This window comes from Diplotaxodon limnothrissa, linkage group LG15 (genome assembly GCF_057381915.1).
Source record: "Diplotaxodon limnothrissa isolate DT_005_m linkage group LG15, D_limnothrissa_male_GT1.1, whole genome shotgun sequence".
In the NCBI taxonomy this organism is placed as follows: Eukaryota; Metazoa; Chordata; class Actinopteri; order Cichliformes; family Cichlidae; genus Diplotaxodon; species Diplotaxodon limnothrissa.
This window is the reverse complement of record NC_140610.1, coordinates 33,009,041-33,033,561: the sequence shown is the minus strand read 5'-3', so window position 1 is coordinate 33,033,561 and position 24,521 is coordinate 33,009,041. Positions and strand designations below refer to the sequence as shown.

The 24,521-nt window shown below is 41.6% G+C and overlaps 1 protein-coding gene across 3 annotated transcripts in view; it reads right to left on the bottom strand.

Annotated features, from left to right (window-relative positions):
- epha7 (eph receptor A7) overlaps positions 1–23,912 on the bottom strand; it is an 85,949-nt gene extending 62,037 nt beyond the window's left edge. For all 3 annotated transcript variants that reach the window (XM_085372233.1, XM_085372231.1, XM_085372232.1), the window contains exons 1-4: positions 23,723–23,912; positions 22,190–22,254; positions 20,959–21,628; positions 2,062–2,217 (exon numbers count right to left, since the gene is read on the bottom strand). In XM_085372233.1, coding sequence (XP_085228359.1) covers positions 2,062–2,217; positions 20,959–21,628; positions 22,190–22,254; positions 23,723–23,816 — 985 coding nt within the window. In that variant the 5' untranslated portion in view covers positions 23,817–23,912. The remainder of the gene's footprint in view (positions 1–2,061; positions 2,218–20,958; positions 21,629–22,189; positions 22,255–23,722) is intronic.
- Positions 23,913–24,521: the final 609 nt, after the last annotated feature.

The following is a 24,521-nucleotide window of genomic DNA, read 5'->3' as shown; positions in this document are numbered from 1 at the left end:
TGTGTCCTGCTCTCGATCGGTTCAGTCGGGGATGTTAGAGTGAAACATTAACGTCCGATTAGGATGGTTGGAGAATAGAGTAATGGACCTGTCTTTTAGAACAAGATCTATATGGTTGCCTCCGTGCTACATGGAAAGATTGGTGGTTTGTGGTCTGGAGTTAAGTCCTTGTCTTTACAGTGCATTTACAGTGACATGCCTAGTTTAGTTTAGTTCTCAAGCTCCACCAACACCATACTTCAGATTTGGCCATTATTAGGTTAATATTGTGCAGTCTTAACCTTACATTTTACTTGACAGCAGGTAGGTAGGTCAGCAGCAGATTTTAGGTGCATTTTGCCTCATATTCTGTAGCAGTTAGCCTCTTGTATCCCATTCTTTTTGAGAATCAAGCTGTGATTGTTATTTCCCTTTTTGAACAAATAGGAAATGACAATTCCCATTTTTACACGGGAATAAGGGAAAAATTTGCTTGTGGCTCTTATTAACCTCGTGTTCCCACCACCCCTGTCGTTGGATTTGGATGTGTGTACTCAAAAACAAATTTGCTATTCATTGTTTGACATCCAAGACACTGAGAGCGGAGATTTATGGGGGGTCTCTAGGAGTTCTGGGGTCCTGAGGCAATTGCAGTAAATCATCCTTGGAAATGACATGAGCCACATACTAATAAAACCAGCAACTTTAAAAGCAGCCATTTATAATTTAAGTGCGTCAAATACTTTTATCAATGACTCAGTATCATTTGTTGTTGATGTTGTAGCTTGTGTCACACCAATTTAGTGTGCAAGAGTAAGAGTGGTATGCAGCAGCTGTAGCCAGTAATATCTAACATATGATTTTTTTGAGTATTCTAGCTTTTGAAAGTGCACTTAATTACCACTATATTACTATATGGACTGCATACTCAGACACACCCTCTTGGCAATGTAAATACAGTACTGTATGTTGAAATAGATGGAAAGGCTTTCGCGGCAGGCAGAGACAGAGGCTCTGCTCAATGAGCCTGAGCTTTTAAAGACGCCCATAAATAACAAAGAATCCTTTTGTCATATGGAATTTGCAACATTAAATCTTAACTCCAATCCCTTAAATCCCTGTTTTGATTCTCTGATTTAATGCGTAGAGAAGCCAATGCAATGGTATAAAATTCTTTGTATTTGCATAATAACTATCTCTCTCTCTCTCTCTCTCTCTCTCTCTCTCACACACACACACACACACAGACACACACACACACACACACTTAGATATTAGATATTCTGACTTGGCCTACTTTAGGTGCGCAGCAAAAATGCAATGCTGTTCAGGATGTTGACTGGGCATGCAAATTGTCCAACACATGCACAAAGCATTTTAAAATGTTAACTTATCAGGTCTCCTTAATAGAAACAGCAAAGGAAGAACAGCACAAGTGTAAATCTAACAGCCAGAAGACTGTGAACCTGTGCAGTGATACATTATCAGCAGAAAGAAGGCACACAGATAAGGTGCACAGATTATGTTTAGGGATCCAGTTTACCTCCAGAGATAAAGCACAGTGCTAACATGGCCTTCTCCCATGCACAGTAGCTCAAAGCAAAGGAGAAAAAATAAGAAAATAAATACACATCCAGTAGTAGCACTTTGAAAAAAAAACATGTTTGAGAACAGCTCTGGAAGCAAATGAGCCCCACCCATTCAAACTGCATCCCCCAGCCTGTGTAAATAAGCCATCGATGGCTGTCACAGAGCTGTTACACTGGCCAGGACAAATGAAGATGCAGGTTGCTGCATGGGCTGCCACTGCCGACCGTAATTGCAATCTTTCAGACGGGAAATGGCAAATTGCTCCTGTCATCATTAGCAACCAGCTAAGACACAAAACAGACACGCAAGCTTGCAAACATAATTTGCAGAGGAACTGCTATGGAACACATCTGGGGCTTTCATGAGGCCACTGCAGGCTGACTGAACAGGACTAAATCAGGCTCTGGAGTGTGTTGTTTTTCCACTTGCATTAGTAGCTGTTTAAATGCATGTGATCTGTGCTGCGTTTATACAGCAGCATGGCAGACTTACTTGTGCACGCCACAGACGGAGGGTCAGAGAGTGCTCGGTAGTAGCCGTCCTCACAGTCACAGCGCCAGGAGCCTTCGCGGTCATTGAAGCTATGCACCGGACAGCGAGAGCACTGAAGGTCCTGCGAGGAAGACTTGTAGAAACCCCGACCACATGCTGTGCGGAAGGAAGCGAAAAAAACACTGAATCAAAAACACAGTGTGAAGTGTAGAAGTCTGGCGATCTGCAGGTTATTTTCTTCATAAACTAATGAATGCATTTCCTGTACAGAATGTCAGGAAACGCTCAGAAAGGTCTTAATAATGCTCTGCTGCCCAGGGCAACAGCTGCAGTGCTTCAGGTGTTTTATTTTGTCCAACCAGCAGTAAAAACAGAGAACAGACCGTATTGTTATCACATCACATTTAAATAGATAGCAAATATGTGGCTTTAAAAATAACGAGTAATCTAAACAGCTGACAGTTAATAATGTTTAACTCTTTCAAACAAACTAAAACAGGTGACTGGATGGAGACTGACTCATCAGTAAGATTAGAAAAGTGTTATATAAATGCAAGTACAGCCTGTGCCTATCTGTTTGTGCCTGTGCTTTGCACATGCAAGCAGATGATGTAAGAAAATGTAACAATAAACAATTTATAATCCATTTCCTTCGGAACTAATTGAGATTAAACCAGAGATTTTTAGGTTTGGGAGGGGTAGTGATAATTGCACCTGAGATGTCTCACACAAATCCCACGCATGCAATGTTTCCTACCTTTGCTTTGAATGCACAGACTAGTTTGTAATAAGTATGTTTTGTGAACAGTATAAGTATACTGCATCTTTGCTCACTTGGCTACAAAAATCAGCCCTTTTTCATAATCTTTTCAGTCTTTGTCATTGGATTGGAAGAGCTCTCTCACTCTCTCTCTATACATCTCTGCTGTGTGAGCAAACAGTAAAGCTTCAGAGTGTGACAGAGTGGACAGTGGGAGAAGAAAAAGTGAAATGTTTTCTGCTGCTTCTAACTTTTTTCTCTGAATGATCATTTTACATAGAAACACCCTTCCCCTCCTCTTCGTCCTTCCTCACTTGCAGGTTTGATTATTCGTTGTAGATTACTATTGAAGCTCCAAAGCCTATAAAATTGTATTTCAAGGCAGTACTAGATATATGATATCTAATATCCAAGACTGGAAAGCAAAGGTAGCTACACATTAATGTAAAAGACTGGGCTTTGCTCTCTGATCTCCTCAGCGGACTGATTTCCAACTATATTTGCAGTTCAAAAACTTCCATATGAATCACAGATACCAGTTTAGAGTTATGTCCGGGATTAGGTGATTGATTTTTACCCGTCATCACCAAGGTTGTGTGATCAGTTGTAATATCAGATATAGAATAATTATTCAAACTTGACAGTACTGAGCTATATTACCACCAGACAAGACATTAAAATGACCATCTGCGACAAGTAACTATAATTCTGCATTGTGCTAATATAGACAGGCAGACAGGCAGGCAGGCAGGCAGGCAGACAGACAGACAGACAGACAGACAGACAGACAGACAGACAGACAGACAGACAGACAGACAGACAGACAGACAGACAGACAGACAGACAGACAGACAGACAGACAGACAGACAGACAGACAGACAGACAGACAGACAGACAGACAGACAGACAGACAGACAGACAGACAGACAGACAGACAGACAGACAGACAGACAGACAGACAGATAGATAGATAGATAGATAGATAGATAGATAGATAGATACTACTTTTTATACAGCACTATATACATATTAAGGTTAGGGGGACTTAGGCCTCTGAGAGTTAACATAATCAATTATATGTCTGACAATGCAAACAACTCCTGAGTAACATACTGCATAATCCATTAAAGACAAGGTATGAGATATAACCTGTCACCATCCCCAACCATAAAGTCGACAGCTCTCTGAAATTCTCAGAATTTGATTTGCTATGTCCCAGCTGAGCCAGGTTCACACAGGATCATATTCACTGATGATCTCAGCAGTCATTACAAATCACTGAATGTCTCGAGGTGATATTAGTCCTGTGCAAACAGAGCCTCAAAGAGTCTTAGCTTCATAGCTGAATTCCCATCATGGAGGGGGCATGACAGAACAAACCACTGCGTTCACATCTCGATGCAGCCAGAATTTGAGCGAGCCTGCCCCCTCGGGCTTCATCAAGCAGGCTTAGCTGTGAAACGGCACTGCAAATCTCAAGTTGAAGCTTTTGCCCAGAGATGAACTCCTACCTGAGAGGGAAATAACAAGACCATTTTTATTCCGATGAATCCACAGGTCAGCGAAGGGGTTTCACTTGTTTACAACAGCTCATATTTGTAAGAGGAAATATTCTTCAGTAGACAGATAAGAACATGTACTGTATCAAGCTCGAGCAAATTGATCATTTCAGTGCTTCACCTCTGACCGAGCAGGTAAGCAAAGAAGGCTGCTGATATGACTGATCGCTATTTGTGTTGTGGGGTATTAAGAATGATGCGCCTAACCCTAACTAATTCACACATACAAAATGATTTTCTGGTTCCAAGTAATGCCACCAGTTATAGTGACTCATACCAACCCAGTGAGAAACACACAGGTGGTGTCGGAGAGGCGGATGCTGTCCAAGATAAAGACAATGTTGGATAACACCTCCCACCCACTCCATGACATGTTGGTCAGTCACAGGAGCTCGTTCAGTGAGAGACTGAGATTACCGAAAAGCACCACTGAACGACACAGGAAATCATTCCTGCCTGTGGCCATCTCCCTGTACAACGCATCCACTTAACACACTGTTTGCTGCTACAACTACACGTTTCTTTTCCAAATATTTATTTATAAGTGACTTATGTATGTATGTATGTATATATATGTATATATTGTACTATTCTTAGTTAGCGTATTGTCTGTCTTGTCTTAATGTTGGTTTAAAATGGAGCACTGTAACAAAAAATAATTTCCCCCAGGGATCAATAAAGTATTCTGATTCTGATTCTGATTCTGATTCATGAGCCACGGGGGGAAATGAGCGATGATTTTCATGCTTGCTGCCCCTATTCCAAATCTTGATTCTGTTCCGCTAGCTTTTTCTTTCTTTCTTTCTTTCTTTTAATTTCCTTTGGCCAACGTCTCTTGAGACAGATTTGTAATAAGGAAGACAGATAAATCAGAGTTTTCTGGTTTTAACACTTCCAATGCAGCATGAAAAAGAGGCCAAGGCTCAGGGTATCCCCATTTCAGCTACATGAAAGCCCTGTCATTCTCTATTTATCAAGGTGCCACAGTTTTGTGAAACAAAGGTTTTTTTTTGTTGTTTTCCCAAGATGAAAAACAACATGATTTTATCTTTAATCTTTTTTTCTTTACCTTTTTTGGCCAGTAATTGAAAACAGAACCATGAAAAGGCTGGCAGCAGTGGGCCTTTAATGCTGACCAGGCAAAACATATCAATGGAAGTGTTTAATCTTCATATGTAAGTTCTTCATTGTTGTTGATGTTGTTTTAATGTACTGTTCTCATGACAACACTTGACTTACAGCAGAATAAACCGTGTCTAGTACCTGATCCTCAGTGTAAACACTCCCCATAAATGCTGATAATGATGCTTTCTACAGCAGATTCAAAACTGCTAGAGCTCAGCGCCTTTGCTCAGCATGCTGGGATTTTTAACATTCTGATAAGCCAGCGTGTCTGTTTGCCTTTGGTTTCTGAGAGCTCAACTGCTGGGTGGCCTGTGTGCAGAGGGGGAAACACCCAGCTTGGACTGAGACCCCCACAGCCACCTCCCTCCCCTCCAGAGTACAGAATAACAATGCGGGCCTTCAAAGAGGACAGTTTTCAAAATTAAACACTGGATAACTCGTTTATTGTAACGTGACTCACATGTTAATGTTACAGTGTTTCTTATCAGTTAGAATTTATTACTGATTCTAGTTCCCAAATTCAAGGTGTTGGTAGTTGAACATGTTCTGAGGTTATAACAGTATTTTTACACATTTTCTGACATATATATTTATATACTGACAGAGTAATACGTAATGCCCATTGTAAAAGTAATCCCTGACTCTTCAGTCTGTGTGATTTCATAGAGAGGCGCTATCGTAAATATAGTCATGTGAAGCGCAGAGCTCTGTCTGTGAGCGCAGCAGTCTCACTCAGCTGCTGTAACTGTTAGAGGCAAACAAGCACAAAAAGGTGAGAGGAGCTCAAATGTGAGCAAAAATCATAATGTGTTCCCTCTATACTTACATCTAAACATTTAACTATATTTAACCTCATTATGAGATTTTATATAAACTTACTAACCACTTAACCTGTTTGGGTTTCTTCCAAAACTCACAGCAAAATGCCTCACAATACACTCCAAACATTTTCCTGAACCACCGTATAAAAATGTCAGCCCATGTTTATAATCCATCAAAGCTGAAAGTTTTGTTTTAAAAGTCTGTTTCTTAATATTCTTTGAATGGTTTATTAATGTTTTATCAAGGCCTCTAAGTAAATGCCATGGTCAACACACTGGCACTTTTCCAACTGTATCATAGAAATTCCCATAGAGACTGACCTGAGCGCTTGTGCCTCCAGTCCATCTGCACTGCGTATGCCAGGTTACAAAAAACTGTGAGGTGCATCACAAGGCAAAACAATACCAAGGGACACTGCACCACACTGCACTGATGACAACAGCAAGCATAAACTGCCTGTTAAGCTAGATCTAGACTTCTGGAGGAAATCTATGGCGTAACTGGAAACACCTTTTTAACCCTATGCTGCAGCTACACTGTACGCCATTCAAGTCATTGCGGGCAGCATCGACCTGACAAGTGGTTACATTTTTCAAGAGGTGCATGTCAGGTTATGTGGAAGGCTATGGCATAGGGTTAAAAGGACTTCCCGGGTACAATTTAAGTCGTAATGTAGACACCGACAGATGTCCAAATCATGCATCAATGTATCTCTAAATTCTCTGGATTTAATTTTTATTTCTTTTTGCTTCATGTTGAAGTCCATTGCAATAACCCCCTCCCTTTAGTAGCACTGTGTACAATGCAGCATTGCCCAACTTGACCTTAACAGAAACTAGAAAATAGAGACTTAATGCTCAAGAAAAAGTTTCTCTTCTCCCTTACTCGTTGGGAGTATATTTCTACCCGTACCTAATGGACTACCTAACCAAGGAAGCAAATCAAGACTCTAAAAATAGCAACTACAGGATGTGAAGAGGACATTAACATTTTAGGTGGACACTACGGTCCTAATGTGGGCTTTTACCAGTCTTCAACAAGTAATTCTGTAGCGCTATCCTCCACATGAAAAAGTAACAGTAAAAGGGTTTAAGTATGTCAAATGTGGACAGAGGAGATCCTGATCAAACTACAAAAATAATTCCCAATTTTTTTCTTTTTTGTAATAACCTCAACTTGCATTTTGTGCTCGGGACTTGGTTCGGTTTCTCTGCTTTTGTTTCTTTTCAGTGACAACCCGTGTGTTTACCAGTGTGCCTGATCAGGTTTGGCACCCATAAGCATTTACAGAAGCAACAAGGCAGCAAATGAGGCCTCAAAATCGAATGCCTGTATGACATGGGCAACTAAGTGGTTCTGCAGCTCTTCCCATCACTAGCAGCGAGATGAGTGACAAGTACAAACACAGCCATCCTATCCCAACTTTCCTGTCCCAGCAGCAGCACGGTGACTCATTGCTGGCAAGTTCCCTTTTTCCTGGCACCAGATGCCAAAGAGAGACATTCTTATTTGGGAAGATAGTGAGTGAGACATTCTTTCTCCACTGACCCTCCAGCAACACTTTCTTTGGAAGGATATAGCTGTGAAGCAATTATACTGAGTCTGTTCACCAAGTAGCTTTCTTAACTGACAATGTGACTGACACCTTAGTGGCAAACACTGACACCCAAACATGTAAAAACACTGCACAAACTCTGGACTCTGTTCACTTTACAACTTGCAGTGACTTTGACAAGGCGACTCGCAGTCCGTCGTGTAATTACATTTGTAGGGATGAAGTGTTTTAGAGAGACTCTTTGGGGAAGGGCCCATTTATGTAAGTCTGATTTTCTTCTTGCGCAGATAAAGGCTGAGTGCCAGCTTGACACAGGGCCCGTTAAAGAAGCTGAGCAGCAGACACAACAGCAAGCCTATTTACGACTCTAAGAAATTAGCTAGTCCTTAGAGAACTGGGCTGAGGTTTAGCACAAAGAAAGAGCGAGAGAGAGAAAAGTCTTACATTCCAGTCGGTTCCTCGGGTGTATACAGAGCCAGCATCTGTAATTTCCTATCCAGTGGTCAAGAAGTTTCATTCAGTGATGTGATTTTGGGGGGGGGGGCAAGCTGCAGTCAGCAATTTTACACAGAGCAAGGAAGAGGGGCATGACAAAGGAAAGGTCCTCGGAGAGGTGGGGTGTAGATAATCAAACACTCTTGTGACTTTAGCGTCTCTATCAGGGCAGACACTGGCCCAGAGCGTAAACCAAAGTCTCCTTATCTTATTCAGACACACATATACAAGAGAAGACAGGGGAACAGATTTCTGTATTTTTCCAATTTCTCAGTTTATTCCTTTTCCCTTTAAGTTGAGCTTCTTAACATTCCTGAATTACATCCAATTTTTCTCAGGCTTCAGCAGTGTCATGACACTCTGGGTGACAGACGGGGGTGTGGGGGTGGTAGTGGCTCCTTATTCGGCAGCCTGACATATCCCTCTTTGGCCAAAATAGAAAATGGTTATTTTTCTCTCCACTTAATCTTCTGACTTTGATGACAAACTGAAATTGAAATTCGGCCCTTTAGTGCTTTTCCTGGGTTTGTTTTTTGTGCTGTGTTTGCATTGGCTGACTGGTAAAGTGCCAACTGAAATGAGTCTCTGAGATCAATAATTAAAAAGAGCAAAGTATCAACAGCTGGTCAAAATCTGACAGAGTTTTGTTTGAGGTAACTTTGGAAGTGCAGCATTATATACATGTTGTGTTACTATGCAGGCACTCGGAGTTTCATTTAGGATGAAGTACAAAAACCCATGTGATTGTTTAATTATTGATGCACAAAAAATATTCCGAGCAAAACAGATCTGAAATGAGGATTTATACAAGAAGACAGAGAGGCAGAGTGTGGTGCAAGAGTTCAAACACTGTTGCATATGATGGTTTGGGTGTGCCCTTAAACTGGACCAGACACCATGACAGGCCTAGACAGAGGCAGATCTTTAGTGCTGTATGTCCTTCTAAGGAATGAGGTAGGTGGCTCTGTGTGTTTGCCCAGATAAATGAGCTATAAATGTCATATTTTGTTTCTGATCCATGTATATATAGTATTTAGGACTTACTGTAAAGGTATTGATGACAACTAGTGTGGATATGGATAGAGGAAAAATGATAATTATACAGATTCGTGTGACAAAGCAGATCAATGTGAATAGATGGGATCTTTACATATAAGGTATGTATACCATACAATAATATGTGATATTTGATTGCTTTCAAAAATATCTTATATTTCCGCCAGTATTAGAAAAATCTGATAGTCTGTCTTAAAAGAATTGGAAACTGATCTTCATACTTGCTTACAACCCACAAATCCAATTAAGGTTACAATCCTTGTTCCTACTGAGCAAAGAGGGGACAACTTGGTCCAAACAGGGCAGCTGGGATATTGAGTTTCCCCCCCATCTGTCTCAATATTCCTGCAGACAGGTCTAAAAGTGAGCTGGAGTGTGGGAATGTGGGAGACTCTGTCTGTTTTTTGCACACTGCCAGAGCCAAAGTGAGAATGACTAGTGCGGGCCTTTCTGTCTCCACAGTCTTCGCATGATGAGTCCTGTCAGGGCCAGGCCTTCCCCCTTTCTTCTTCGACTGCCCTCCCATCCGGCCTGATTATGTGTTAAATCCGCCCGTGTGTCAGGATGGATGTGGAAAGAATGTATGCTGAAGTGAGCCGAGCTGGGCTGCAGAGACCCGGAGAGAGCAGCCTGGAGATAGCACCCCATTAGAGTGATAAAAGACCCAGAGGGAGGAAAGCAGCCGACAGGACCAACATGCACAGCCACTGATGAATGCCAGGTGGAACGGGTCAAGTGTGATAAGGGAAACTGTTTATTTTCTTATTTAAAAAAAAAAACCCACTGTTTTCTGTGGCCGAAGCCACAGCGATAGGGAAATGTCTTTATAAATATCAACTCTAAACACAGGCACGGTATGGTACCATATGTGGCGCCTTTCGCCTCTGGTTTATGACTCTGTTTCCTCCGAGTGTCTTTTCCATTGTCTGCATGATTCTGACATTCACTGTCAGTTGGCACACAAGGCTGTGTATTGCTGGAAGTTTGATTTATATTCTGCAGCTGATTACAGAGTTTGGGGGATAATTGTAAACCTAACCCTAAATAGGTGGTCTGTTCACACCTTCTTTCTTAAGGATATGGCTTGAAATCTGTTTTCAAGGCCCTTATTTCATAAGAGTTGTGGATATAAGATTTGTACTCCTAAATGGGTGTGCTAAAATATTTAAGGACAGAAACACCAGACAGTTTTCCCAGATAGTGTGAGGAACTGGCTTTAATATAGGACTGACTGCTCATTTTTTTCTCCATGGCAGTTTAATCTACCCATGCTTACATGTTAAATGTTCCCTAAACACAATATATTTGCTGATGAAAAACTACCAACTCTACAAGTAATGTAATAAAATTTTTTAAGTAAAAGACATTTTTCCGGCACTGAATCCCCTGACTAACCTTGTCCTACCGCCATATTTTGGGTGGTGCAATGCCAAGAGCCACCTGTAAAACAAATTCTTCTTCTCTCTCTCTCTCTCGATCGCTTCTGTTACGCTGCACTACTGTTGCTAACATTAATACTGTCAGAAACATGGTCTGTCAGCTATTTCAGCTGCATATTCAGGGAACCATAAAATGCTATTTAAAAACCCAAATCCAACTACACGTTTTTAAGTTTTACTTTCGAGGCATGCAATTAGGATGATGACATGTTCGGAAAACCGAGCGGGCCGATGACGTCCTTCTCTGAGCTTATTTCTTATGCATTGATATAGCTCAGGGTCTACGTGCATTGTTGTGATTAGATGTGACTTATGTTCCTTGCCTCAATAAATAGTAGGCCTCGACGTGGAATTCATCAGGCTCTGTTTTTCATCAGGCGCTTTATGCATGCTGAACTATGGCTGCATCTCTTTTATGGACTAAAGCCTGTGGTGTTTTCCGCCGCAATGTAAGAGGCAGTATATCTTTAGAGTAATCTGAGAGCTACGCAGACATGCAGACCTGGAAAAATCCAAGCCAAGTATATTTCGTCTACTTTAAAAGCTAAAGGACAGTTCAATTGATCTCATTGCAGAAGTGATGTGTGGATTTTTTTAGCTGCAAAGATTTTGGAAAAATCGAGTGCACCTTCAAGGATGACATACGTTATTTATTAGGTATGAGGTATCCAAAGTCCTCTAATAAAACACTGTCAATTTTTTTTGGTCTGTAATTTTATTGTATTTTTCCCAGTTCAAACATGATTTTGGTTTTGAGTGTGATCACAGGAATAACAAGCAGAGCAGCAAGCATTTCTTGAATTTTTTCTTCTTTCCTCTGAGTCCAGTGCACCACTCTACACCTCAGTGATTTATAAGTTAAAAAGAGACGCTCAGCAGATGGGTTTTGCCCACAGACATGTTAATCTCACACCTATGAGAGGCAAGGCAGTTGCCCAGCCTGGGGAAACAGTGGCAGAAATACACAGAAAAGGATGAGAACAAAGTCTTTTGTAAAAAAAAAAAAAATCTCTTCATGGGGCAGAGATAGAGTTTCAATGTCAAACCCTTTTCAAACAAGCTCATTTTGAACAGTGACACCTCCCAAAGGCTTTGGAAGAAGCAGGGAAGCAAGGGCATTCAACAATCGGAGCCAAAAAAGAATGAATAGGAGCCACATAAAAACACATACAAAATGGTTAAAGAATATGATGTCATGTTATGATGGTTCTCCCCCACCAACCCTTCCCACCCCAACATACTTGGAATGATTATGTCTGGCTGCTGCTGCTCTCAACACATCTGCACAACCAGCCCATTCATCGGAGGTACCTGTGCTTAGTGGGAGATAAGTAGCTTTCCACGAGAAACAAAAAGAAGATTAGCTCTGCCGTACGCTGTGTTGGAGGGCATGCAGCTTTGCCCTCCAAAAGCAGAGAAAACCTGAAGAAAGTGCCTGCTTTGGTTGTTCACATCAAAGATCAAAGCCAGATGCTGATTAAGTCACAAAAATCAAAGTTAAAAAGTGCAGGAGACATCTAAGCCAATTCTCCTACAGTGGCAATTAAAGGAATGCTTTTACAAAGTTTAAACTCATTAATATTTGTTTTAGATCACTCTCAGTAAAATTCCCCCTTTGAGCAGCTGAGCACGAGAAATAACATTCATTTGTTGTCATATTATAGGACAGGGCACGTCTATTTTTTATCCCCAAAATAGAAAGCATGTAGTTGGTTTTGTCTTGCTGAAAAGGAAACATAGAATTACATTTTCAGATTAACTCTAAGCTGAACCTCACAGAGGAATTGACTTCATCAGAGCCCTCACCGACAGCTATACAAATGGCAAACAACAAACTCAATCACCTGTTTTCTCCTTCATTGCAACTGCTAATTTATTTCGTGGTCTTGGTAGAAAAAAAAGTATTTGAAGATTAAACGCATTACATCAGTGAATGGTCTCTCAAACTGCCTGGCCTGCATCGTGAGTCTGCACACAGACCTCCTAAGAGGCCTCTGCTTCTTTAAGTTATCATGCGGAGTGAGCTTTTGAAATGGATTCTCAGTGACATGGAAAATGTCCCTGCCTAATCGTCTTTTGTTTAGTTCATTTAACTCACATGGAAACAAGAGAGTGGGTCCTTAAGCCCAGCCGTGCAGGCTACCTTTACGAAGGAGGCGGCCACCTCTAAAAAGGAGCCTTGCTAAAAGACACTGCAGATGAGACCAAGACTTTGCATTCTCAGGATGAATACATGGGGTCCAGAGGTCTGACCGATCGAAAGCCCCCCAGGAGCCCAAGCGAAATCAGCCCTGAAAATGTCCCCAGTCAGCAACTGAGCATTATCTACCGTTCTAACCTGCCCCCACCCACCCCTCTCCAATTCCAGAGCTATGACAGAAAGGAATGAAACACTAGTCTGTGGCCAAAGCGTTCCCTTGAAACAAAGGGAGTAGCTTGGCCTCAGATGAGTGCTTGTACAGATCTGCTCCTACAGGGCTGGTTCACTTTTGTATCAACAGTTGGAAAATGAATCACGACTATTTTCTGACTCTTTTTGTAAACCGCACAATTAATCAGGTAATCTGAGTAATTATCAGATAATTTAATAATGAACATAATTAGCAGTTGCATTCCTAAACATGTCAACTCCTGTTTCACAGAGAATGGTTTATTTTCAGACAACGATCCAAAAGAAACAGCTGAATTTCCTGAAACAGAGCCATCCTCAGCACATCTTAAGTTCTTCTTCCTCTGGGTGTAAGTGGGGGAAAAAGTGAGAAGTTATGTAATAAGTTATTGATTTTCCTCTTAAAGGGAGACTGAACCAAAGAGCCAGTGGTCTGAAGCCTCCCAGAGGAGCAGCCCCACTGATAACACTACCCTCCCTGCTGCCTCTTAAGATGGCAAGACCCCAGGCCTCGTCATATATCACTTTCACCCTCATGCCACGGGGACACAACAGAGAACAACAAAGACAATGTCTTCTGACATGGACTTCTCCTGTCTGACCACATCCCTCTCTAGCAGTCAGCACCAAGCAATTACAAAAAAAAAGACATCTGTGCCACAGTTTGGGTAGATAAGCAGGACAACAGCATGGAAGAGCGAGAAAAGATGAAGGCCGCTGCACTGCGAGGGGGGCTCTTTTGCCATGCAGGGGGGAGGGAAGCCAGAGAGGTGACTCTGCTGGTGAGCAGAGGTCAACTGTGCAAACATCCATCTTCTTCTTGACAGGATCCTGTCAGCCTGGGTGCTCACGTTACTAAACACAACAGGCAGGCCTCCATTGTGGTGCTGTGCTGGTCTGCAGCCATGTGTAAATGAAGTTAATATTCCCTGACCTCACGCATGGCCAAATGTGGACCCCAGTGTCACCTTGGAAATAACGCTATCTGTCGCAAAATCACAAAGCGTTCCCTTTCTGGTGGTTACAAAGTCTTTAACTGACCATATGCTTTTGTTTGTGTGAGAATGAGGAATGTTTACTCGGATTCTATTCATGCAGTGCAACGCAGGGTCTCAAATTTGAACTGGCAGGTCAGATTTTTTTTTTTCCCATGCTGACATGAAATAGCCGGTTGGTCCAATTTGCACTTATAATCACACATGTCTTCCATTCAGAATGGTGAGCCAGTAAAACTAGAAATCCATCTTGTTTGCATCAAAGCTAGAGGTAAATACAAAAAAGAAGTATCAAAAGGGATCCAGCTGCATCCATTTTAAATGAAACAATGTGATCTAATTAATTAATTAATTAATTCCTTGTTCTTGTGTCAATCTATCACTTTCCCACAGTTGTTTGCCTGCCAAGTGTTGATAACCTTTACATGTTCTAGGATGAGCAGTTCATGAAAAATGTCTGAATTTCTGTGGTAGAGTACAACTGGCATTCCATCTGGTCCTGTGTCTACAGAGACTAAATTAGGCTAAAAATGTATGGCATGTCTAGCTAAGACAAGCCGTGAAAATGGCATGAACCTGAGCTAAGAATAATGGAAACGAAACAAAAACTGCCCAGGGCATCTATAGGGAGTGCAGAATTATTAGGCAAATGAGTATTTTGTCCACATCATCCTCTTCATGCATGTTGTCTTACTCCAAGCTGTATAGGCTCGAAAGCCTACTAACAATTAAGCATATTAGGTGATGTGCATCTCTGTAATGAGAAGGGGTGTGGTCTAATGACATCAACACCCTATATCAGGTGTGCATAATTATTAGGCAACGTCCTTTCCTTTGGCAAAATGGGTCAAAAGAAGGACTTGATAGGCCCAGAAAAGTCAAAAATAGTGAGATATCTTGCAGAGGGATGCAGCAGTCTCAAAATTGCAAAGCTTCTGAAGCGTGATCATCGAACAATCAAGCGTTTCATTCAAAATAGTCAACAGGGTCGCAAGAAGCGTGTGGAAAAACCAAGGCGCAAAATAACTGCCCATGAACTGAGAAAAGTCAAGCGTGCAGCTGCCAAGATGCCACTTACCACCAGTTTGGCCATATTTCAGAGCTGCAACATCATTGGAGTGCCCAAAAGCACAAGGTGTGCAATACTCAGAGACATGGCCAAGGTAAGAAAGGCTGAAAGACGACCACCACTGAACAAGACACACAAGCTGAAACGTCAAGACTGGGCCAAGAAATATCTCAAGACTGATTTTTCTAAGGTTTTATGGACTGATGAAATGAGAGTGAGTCTTGATGGGCCAGATGGATGGGCCCGTGGCTGGATTGGTAAAGGGCAGAGAGCTCCAGTCCGACTCAGACGCCAGCAAGGTGGAGGTGGAGTACTGGTTTGGGCTGGTATCATCAAAGATGAGCTTGTGGGGCCTTTTCGGGTTGAGGATGGAGTCAAGCTCAACTCCCAGTCCTACTGCCAGTTTCTGGAAGACACCTTCTTCAAGCAGTGGTACAGGAAGAAGTCTGCATCCTTCAAGAAAAACATGATTTTCATGCAGGACAATGCTCCATCACACGCGTCCAAGTACTCCACAGCGTGGCTGGCAAGAAAGGGTATAAAAGAAGAAAAACTAATGACATGGCCACCTTGTTCACCTGATCTGAACCCCATTGAGAACCTGTGGTCCATCATCAAATGTGAGATTTACAAGGAGGGAAAACAGTACACCTCTCTGAACAGTGTCTGGGAGGCTGTGGTTGCTGCTGCACGCAATGTTGATGGTGAACAGATCAAAACACTGACAGAATCCATGGATGGCAGGCTTTTGAGTGTCCTTGCAAAGAAAGGTGGCTATATTGGTCGCTGATTTGTTTTTGTTTTGTTTTTGAATGTCAGAAATGTATATTTGTGAATGTGGAGATGTTATATTGGTTTCACTGGTAAAAATAAATAATTGAAATGGGTATATATTTGTTTTTGTTAAGTTGCCTAATAATTATGCACAGTAATAGTCACCTGCACACACAGATATCCCCCTAAAATAGCTAAAACTAAAAACAAACTAAAAACGACTTCCAAAAACATTCAGCTTTGATATTAATGAGTTTTTTGGGTTCATTGAGAACATGGTTGTTGTTCAATAATAAAATTATTCCTCAAAAATACAACTTGCCTAATAATTCTGTACTCCCTGTATAAAGCTTAAATATCTTCATGAAACTTGTTTTTAATGCTGCTCAAAGAGTCTAATGCATGCACTCAGTTTTCAGGATGTGTGAATAAGTTAAGTAATCGGAATATTAATGTTCAAACTAATATTTACTAACCCAGGCTCTCACTTCTCATGCTGTAGTGGATATTTAAAAATGAGGCTCTGGATATGAACGTTATACAAGTACCATTTATTCCAGCTTGGCAAATCACGATTTTCAAACATAGTTTCCTTACTCATGCCTTAACTGTGGTTTAGTCTCTACTAATGAGCAGGAATTAAAGCAGAACATCTGGATAGGAATTGTCAGGAAGTAAATTCTACATCTGTTTTCAGCAGTGTAACTTTAGCTGAAATGTAGCACAATATTGCCCTTTTTATTGACCTAAAGCACTGTTTTCTTTTCTACGGAACCTGCAATTCCTATTTGTATAATTTTCTCCACCTATATAAAGCACAGAGAAGCAGAGTTTGGAGGTAATACTGAAGAGCCTCAAAATGCTAGAAAATAGAAATGAGGAGTAGAGTGTTCATGCAAAAAAAAAAAAAAAAAAATTTGGTTAAAGTAAGAAGCACAACACCTCCAGACATGGTCTAATTTAATTATTAGATCATTTTTCAAAATTACCTTGCATTAAAAAAAAAAAATTTCTTTTTCAATCAAAAGTTCAGAAATGGCTCCATCTGCGATTGTATGAAATCAGCTATTCTATCGATGTCTAGCTTTTTACTTGATAAATGACTTTAATTATTACGTTATTATTGGGCACAGCGCTGAATGCTTTTGTTTTTGTCTCGGGGTCCTTCCCTAAGTGATCACTTTTAAGGTAGTGCCAACAGGATTGGTGGAAACATTGTGAGCAGAAAATAATACATCTTATCTCAGACTGCTACCTGCCAGGCCAAAACAACAAGTAGGAAAAAGCCCGAGGCTGAGAAAGAATGCTACTATTCACAGGAAACAGGCACTGGCAGTGACAGCATGCAATCCCATCCATCACCAATTTATTTCAATCTTGAGTGATTTGGGTCCATTTGGGTCTCTTGTGATATTCGACACATACCTATCATTTGCATAATTAAGCTCCAGAGCAGTGGCAAAAGACAGCCATTTGGTGTATTAAATTCACATCTTATCAATCAAGGGAGCATCAAGATGTATGAGGACCTCCTGACTTCTTGGCCTCATTTGAAATGCTAAATACAGCCTTTTCTTCAAGCCTGGAGCTAGACCTGGCTGCCTGGTGGCTTCCATACACGTAAGCTGTCGCGGTCAGATCCCAGCCCTTTCCCTCAGGGGGTTTAATCATCAATCAGTCTCCTACTAACTTCTGTCTAACTCCCTGACAGTCAAGATGGATGGTGCCAGCATTTACAGGATGCTGTATCCTCTCATTAGTTCTCTAGTTAGCATGCACCGATAGCAGTGAGATATGGCCCGTTTTATCTGTTTTCCACCAGACCGCAGTCTCTCCCTTTTCTGGGACAGGGTCAACAGTTAATCATTTCTCAGGCACTGGTTACTTAGTACCACAATGATGCGATGTGTCAAAATTGGACAACATACATTCCCGGGATTGAGTGAAACAAAGACACCAGTGTCCTCCCACAAGAGCCCTCTTTCTGTTTAAACGACTCAGTGGCTCCATTGCCACCAGTGGCCAGCGCTAAACAGAACCAGCAGATGAATGGGCGCTTTTTTCCCAACACGCACTTCTTTGCAAAATGAAGCCTTCGCAGGCTGCGGGGACACTTCAACTGGCCTTTTTCAACAGCCATTACGCTGAGATCACTGAACGAACACGGCGCAGATTGCCACAAAAGAGTTAACAACGGACCGAGGGGGGGGGATTTTGTGTGTGTATGTGTGTGGGTGAGGGTGGGGTGGGATGGGGGTGGGGGCAGAGATGATGAATGAGTGGATCACAACAACTTTTGGAGAAGGCCTTTGCATCCACACAGAGGCTCCTCAAATTACATGAGTGACAGCTCAACTCGCTTACTCCACCCCCACCCTCCCAGTGCCCGCTTTATAATCATAGCACAGTTGCTCATTCTAAAACAGGCCAGTTAAGAAGTGTGTTAAGGAGTCAGTTTTCTTTACAATAAGTGCTTGTCAGATAACTACAAACCAAAGTCACCTTTTGGTTGTCATTATTCAAGGCAACACATGCTCAGCAAAGATTGAATGTAATGGAAATTATTTTCACGTGTTTACAAGACCACTGTAATCCTGGCTAGATCCTTAAGTGGCTTTAACCTGTTAGGAACAACTAGAATGTCAACAACCCATTAACGGTTAGGTGTAGTGTCAGTCACTTTTTATGCAATCTGTCCCTATCTAACATACCCAAATGAAAAGATTATAGCAGAATAAAAGGAAAGCCAAAATACATGTATGAGACTTTAATTGAAGGATAACATTATTTCAAACATGTATCCTTTTCACAAATAGGGCTTTATCTCAGCCAAAAACAATAACTAGAAAGATCTTCAGAGATCACAGGGTTCGGGATTAGGACTGGTTGACCTTGACAGGCAAAGTGTATTTCACTAAACAGCAGAATCATTTAGATTTGCAAAAATCATTAAAACTTTCCAAACCACTAAAATGAACGAGCACTCAGATGTTTGCTCTGTCAGGAGTTGGGAAAGCAAAAACTGAACCTATTAGTAGTACAACACAGAAAATACTAAACTTCCCTGTGCTTTGCCCCTCTGTATAATAAATTTTTCCAATGTACCAAATGTATAAACAGACATATGTTGGCAATGCTTCATTTTAACTCTTCACATTAAAAGCCCAGGAGTTAACATATCAACAGAAAAAGATAAAGTCACAAGATAAAGTAGGCTACTTTTACGGCACTAAGACAAACTGGTTCAAGGATCTCACTTATTCTTCCTACGGTCACAGATACTTGGACTTATTGCTCTGCTGTTCAGCTGATAGAAATACTTTGAATAGCTTTTAGATTGTTCTATGTGGAAACTACTGAATGGACAATTTGATGTCAGTGGAGCAACTGGAAGAAGTGCTGATGGTGCACTGTGATTCTCATTTTATTTAGATTAACTACCCCTTAATACAAAAGCATCTCGTGCCTCAGTAGAGATAAAGCTCATAAAGGTGCAGTGTCAAGACTGGAATCTTGATCGGCACACGCATTAAGGTGCCTCCATCCCTCGGGTTTTTAACGACTAAAGGATAGACTCATTGTGCTGTTGCCCACATCTGCAGGTTATTTGTTGTAGTTGACACTTTAACAGATTAATTAATAGAGACATGCAACCATCTTTTGTTGTGAGGACTCTGTACCAAGATGTAATAAAAGGTAGTTAAAATGACTCTGACAACCCAGAGCAGCTGGTTGTTCTGCTGCACCACACTCCCCATGGAAATAAATTGTGTGCTTTCTTTCAACCTGAGTGCACAATCGGATCTTATGTGTGCGTATAAGAACAAAAGAACAATAAGAAGGGGTTTTGTGGGGTCGGATAAGCGATAGCCTCCTAACATTAGCACAACTTGAGGCAGGCTGTGTTGCTCTAAATTACATGGTCTAATATATTTCATTAGCACACCTCCCTCAGAGGGGTCCCTAATGGATGACAGCATGGCATAAAAGCTTGTCTGCCAGGGACACTAATTTGTTCTTAGACGCATTCCGTTCAATTATTACTGGCTGCTGCTCCTTATAAGCTGCTTAGATTGAGGTTGCTCGCTTTGCAAAAAAGAAAAAGTTTGGCTAATAAGGGGCGCTGCTTAGGTTCCGTGACCCAAGTACCTAAGTCGCCCTTCTTTTAATCTGCAGTGATTTCTATCGCTCAAGTCAGGTGTCTACTGGAAGTAATCCTCTGGGAGTTCAGAGTGACAGAAAGCACATTATCGGTAATTGTAGTGGAACACTCGGCACCACAACAATCCAAAAACCAGCCTCCCTTCATAAATATCCCGAGGCCGAAATGCCACAGGACAGCGGCAATTTGTTTTCCCACTCTGTCTGGGTCATTTGGCCGGGTCACAGAGAATACTGAGTGACTGGCTGGACTTCCTCTAGACCTGTATATTCTGCTAGTGATTGTCTTGGCTTCCAGCCAGTAACACAGAGGGAAGTGTTGGGAACTGCGGAGCTAAACTCAAGATATTATTTAATCCCAGTGTCAACAGAGTCATGTCAATAAATTAAAACCCTCATAATCGCTTAATACAAAATCAAATTATTAGACTTTATGCAAGTTTATTCCTGTCAAACCAGCTCATGTAATCCTACTATCACACATAACTATACGTCCACTGGTGCCTAAATTGTCATTCACCTGTTTTGCATAATCTAATCACAAATACTATTAAGTTCATTACCTTTTTTCCTTATTTTTTTCATTTATAAAATGAACTGAATTATTTATAAAATGTTGTTAAATAAAAAAAAGTCTGAGAATTTCTCCCAAAAATTACATAAAAAATAAATCAATAAATGAGTGAAAGTGACTCACGTTCACATGCGTCTCCCTTCTGATGAAATCCAGCTTTGCATATACATTTCCCAATGGGCACTAGCCATTCCCCCTCAGCACTGCAGTGCATCTTAGGAGAGTTATCGGCTTCCTCCTCGGCATCGCTCACGCACATACCCTCGACCTCCACCAGTGAGGAGAACTCTGATCCCGTCACGGTGTCTGGGAACGTGGCCAGGTTCTCGATGATAGACCAACACTTCTTGTAATAAACTTTTACAGAGACCAGGGCGATGCACGCTCCTACATCCTGGAAGGCCAGGTAGAAGCCCCGCCTGGACAGGGGGCCAATTATGCGCACTTCGGTGTTCAGCTTCATCTTCCTCTCGCCTAGGTCACCCTGAGTGAAGCTTTCATCTGCTGCAATTGTGTCTATTTTCACGTACTGGTTCTCCCGTAAGCTTCGTCCTACCTCTGAATCTGTTTCCTGGTAATACAAGTTGAATGTCTCCTTGCAAGTGCCCACCACACCAGGTAGGCTGTTACAATCCCTCAAGGTGAATTTCAGCTCCACAAAAATTCTCTGGGCATCGCCCTTCTCTATCCAGTTAGTCCGAAGCCAGTTATTCTGATTGGGTTCCATGACTTGGCAAACCTGGTATGTTCGGATGGGTGTATAGTTCTCATCCAAGCCGCTTATCTCTTCCCACTGAAAGAACACAACACAGATTTGTACATGAATGCATCCACACAGAAACAAACTTGAATGTGAAAGCAATAACAGAGATAGGTGTCTAATGAAGAAACTTAAACTGCAGGTGATTACACTGTAACGAATACGACAAAGGTTTATGAAATATAGTCATTTCAGACAGCTTTATATACAAAAAACTGCAGAGAAGGTAGATTATCCGTTTATCGCACAAGCACATCTTTAAAGAATGATGGTGCTCAGTTTATCTGCTGGTGCTCACATTATTTATTTAAAAAGTCTCCCCCCCCCCCACACACACACTTTAATCAGCAAGTTAGAAGTGGTTTGCTTGAGGCCTTTGTGCTCTGAATGCCAAAAGCCGGCAGAGTTTAGCTGCAGAAAACAGCCTCTTGCATGCTCCATCTTTCCTCAGGACAGACCTCTCTTGAGCAGAGGACTATAGCACATACATATTATTATTCCTATCACATATGTGAGACATCACAGATAGCAGGGGAAAAAATCCAGATATATGGAGCACATCCGCATGCACTCGATGCGGTTCTGCAGACTTACCCCATTGGGAGGATAGGAGATCCACTCCAGTTCTGTCTGCTGTGCCTTGGAGTCCAGTAGAATCACTAGTGACAGGAAACCAAGAAGCAGGTGGTTAAATCTCACCAGGGCATCGGGCCTTGGAATTACTGATAGGCCACACGTCTATACAGCACAAACCCGCGACCTAATTTCTGCCAGCAGAAAAATAGAAACGCAGAAAGGAAGGTATACACTGCAGCAGACAGGTCCTCATGCTTGGAACTTTCTAGCTCACTATGAAAAACACTAACGAAACATATGTAATAGGAATCACTACAAAAAAAATAAGCATTTGTATCTAATTTATATATTTTCCTTTTTAAAATTAAAAGTAATTTTAGCATGAAAGTTGTTGCCTTACGAAGAAAGTAGCTCTTATTACCCTGGACTTACAAGTGCAAAAAGATGAAGGCTATTTTGAGCTCCAGACGGCCACAAAACTACAGCGAAACAATGTGTGACATGCGGCGTCTCCGCAATTTTAAAGGACGGCGGCGACGAAGAGGGCAGTGGGGACGCGTGCGAGAGCGCAGAGCGGCACCGCGGCGGCTTCCCGAAAAATGGAGGAAGTTGTTTCAATTGTATTTAATATTAGCAGACATTTACATCACGACGGGGAAGGGAAGCGGCCACGGTGCACCGCCGGGGGAAAAGTCAATCAATAAAATGAATATTTACTTATTTGTTTATTTTTTGCATATTTAAAAAAATAAATCACGTCTGATGGAGGTCTACGAAATCCCGCATTCACCTGTGATTTACAATTCCTCACACCATTCCAGCATCTACGGTTATTACACTGTACTTTCCGCTATGAACACCAGTTCCTGCGGCTGACTTTATGCTTTTACTAACACGATCGTAAAATGTCATTTAACTCAATTCTGGCTAAATGAAGGCGCCAATTATTAGCTGTTATCGTGTATCTGAATTCCCTTCCATTTTAGTCTTCGATTGCCTTGACTCTAGACGACTTGAAAGTCTAAGGCAGATCATGTCTCCGCATCGTTCCACTGGATTTTCCTTCCAGGAAACAAGAACAGACACGACTGTCAAAAGCCGAGGACACTTTGGAGGAAATAACGCTCCGAAACTGCGTCCTGATAGAAGGCTTACTCACTTCCAGCGAGGCGAGACTGCTGCTGAGATATAAACCCACTTACGCCTGACAGACCGTTAATCTATAACAAGCAGGTTATTTGTACCGATTACCCACTGATGCTGGAACAAAAAAAAAAAAAAAAAAAAAACTAGAGCCTCTGCGCCTATTCTACAGCGTTTAGTTGCCGTGCGTAAAAACACCAAGAGACCGCTTACACCAAAGCCTGGTAGCAGACAATTCTGTTATGCCTGCTCAGTTATCACCTGACATTAAAATTCCGAGTAACTAAAAGCAAAAAGAGATATTTTTCTTTCAATGTCAGGACGCGATGTGCTGATTTTTGACATATTTATGTTAATGTCGTCTCCAACTGCAGTGGGGTGGAAGAGAGGAAAACTTTAGGAACTTACCTTCCTTCGCATTCTGTGCTTCACCGCTGTCTACATAAAAGCATAAATGAAGGCAAAACGTAATCCACAGACACGGGAGAGACCTGGAGAGCATGGTGCAGCTGTGGATTTCAATCTAGACCGTAACTAGCTTTGCCACCGTCTCGCGTGCTTCCCATTGACGACACTGAATCTGCTCTATGTACAACAATCCACTGGTCTCCACTCAAATATCGTCTGCTGCCGCTGGGAGGAGACTAAAGCTCCACTCGTGTCAGTTAGACGGACGGACAGAGGCATTATCCAACAGCAGCGCGAAGAAGGGAACGCAACAGACATGGAGAGCCAATACGAAGATGGAGGTGGAGTTTAAGGGGCATGAGCAAACTGGAGGTCCACGGCTGTGGAAATGTTGTCAGGAAAAGGGCAAGGGATTTTTTAGTATAGTGGATGTCTCAGCTGAACTCTACACGCACTCACACAATACAGCTCTAGTGAAAAACACAGACTTCCGCGGCGTTTGGTGATTTAAACTTTTATTAATTTTTCGGATGATGTCACGGTTGATTTTGTTTTTAATTAAAGGTCCTCTGGAAATCAGTTCAGACACTGTGGAGAGGAGACAGTCAAACATCTAATCTGTAAACTCGTAATAAATCTTCACCTTCAGTTAAAAACTGTTATTTTGTGTTGTTGTTTTTTTTAGCTTCTGTGAAGCACTTGTCATTTTTATCTGGAACGGTGCTATAAAAACAAAATTTACTTACTTACTTTATTTCAATTATAAACAATAATATGCTTAAAAATGAATTTCATCGCT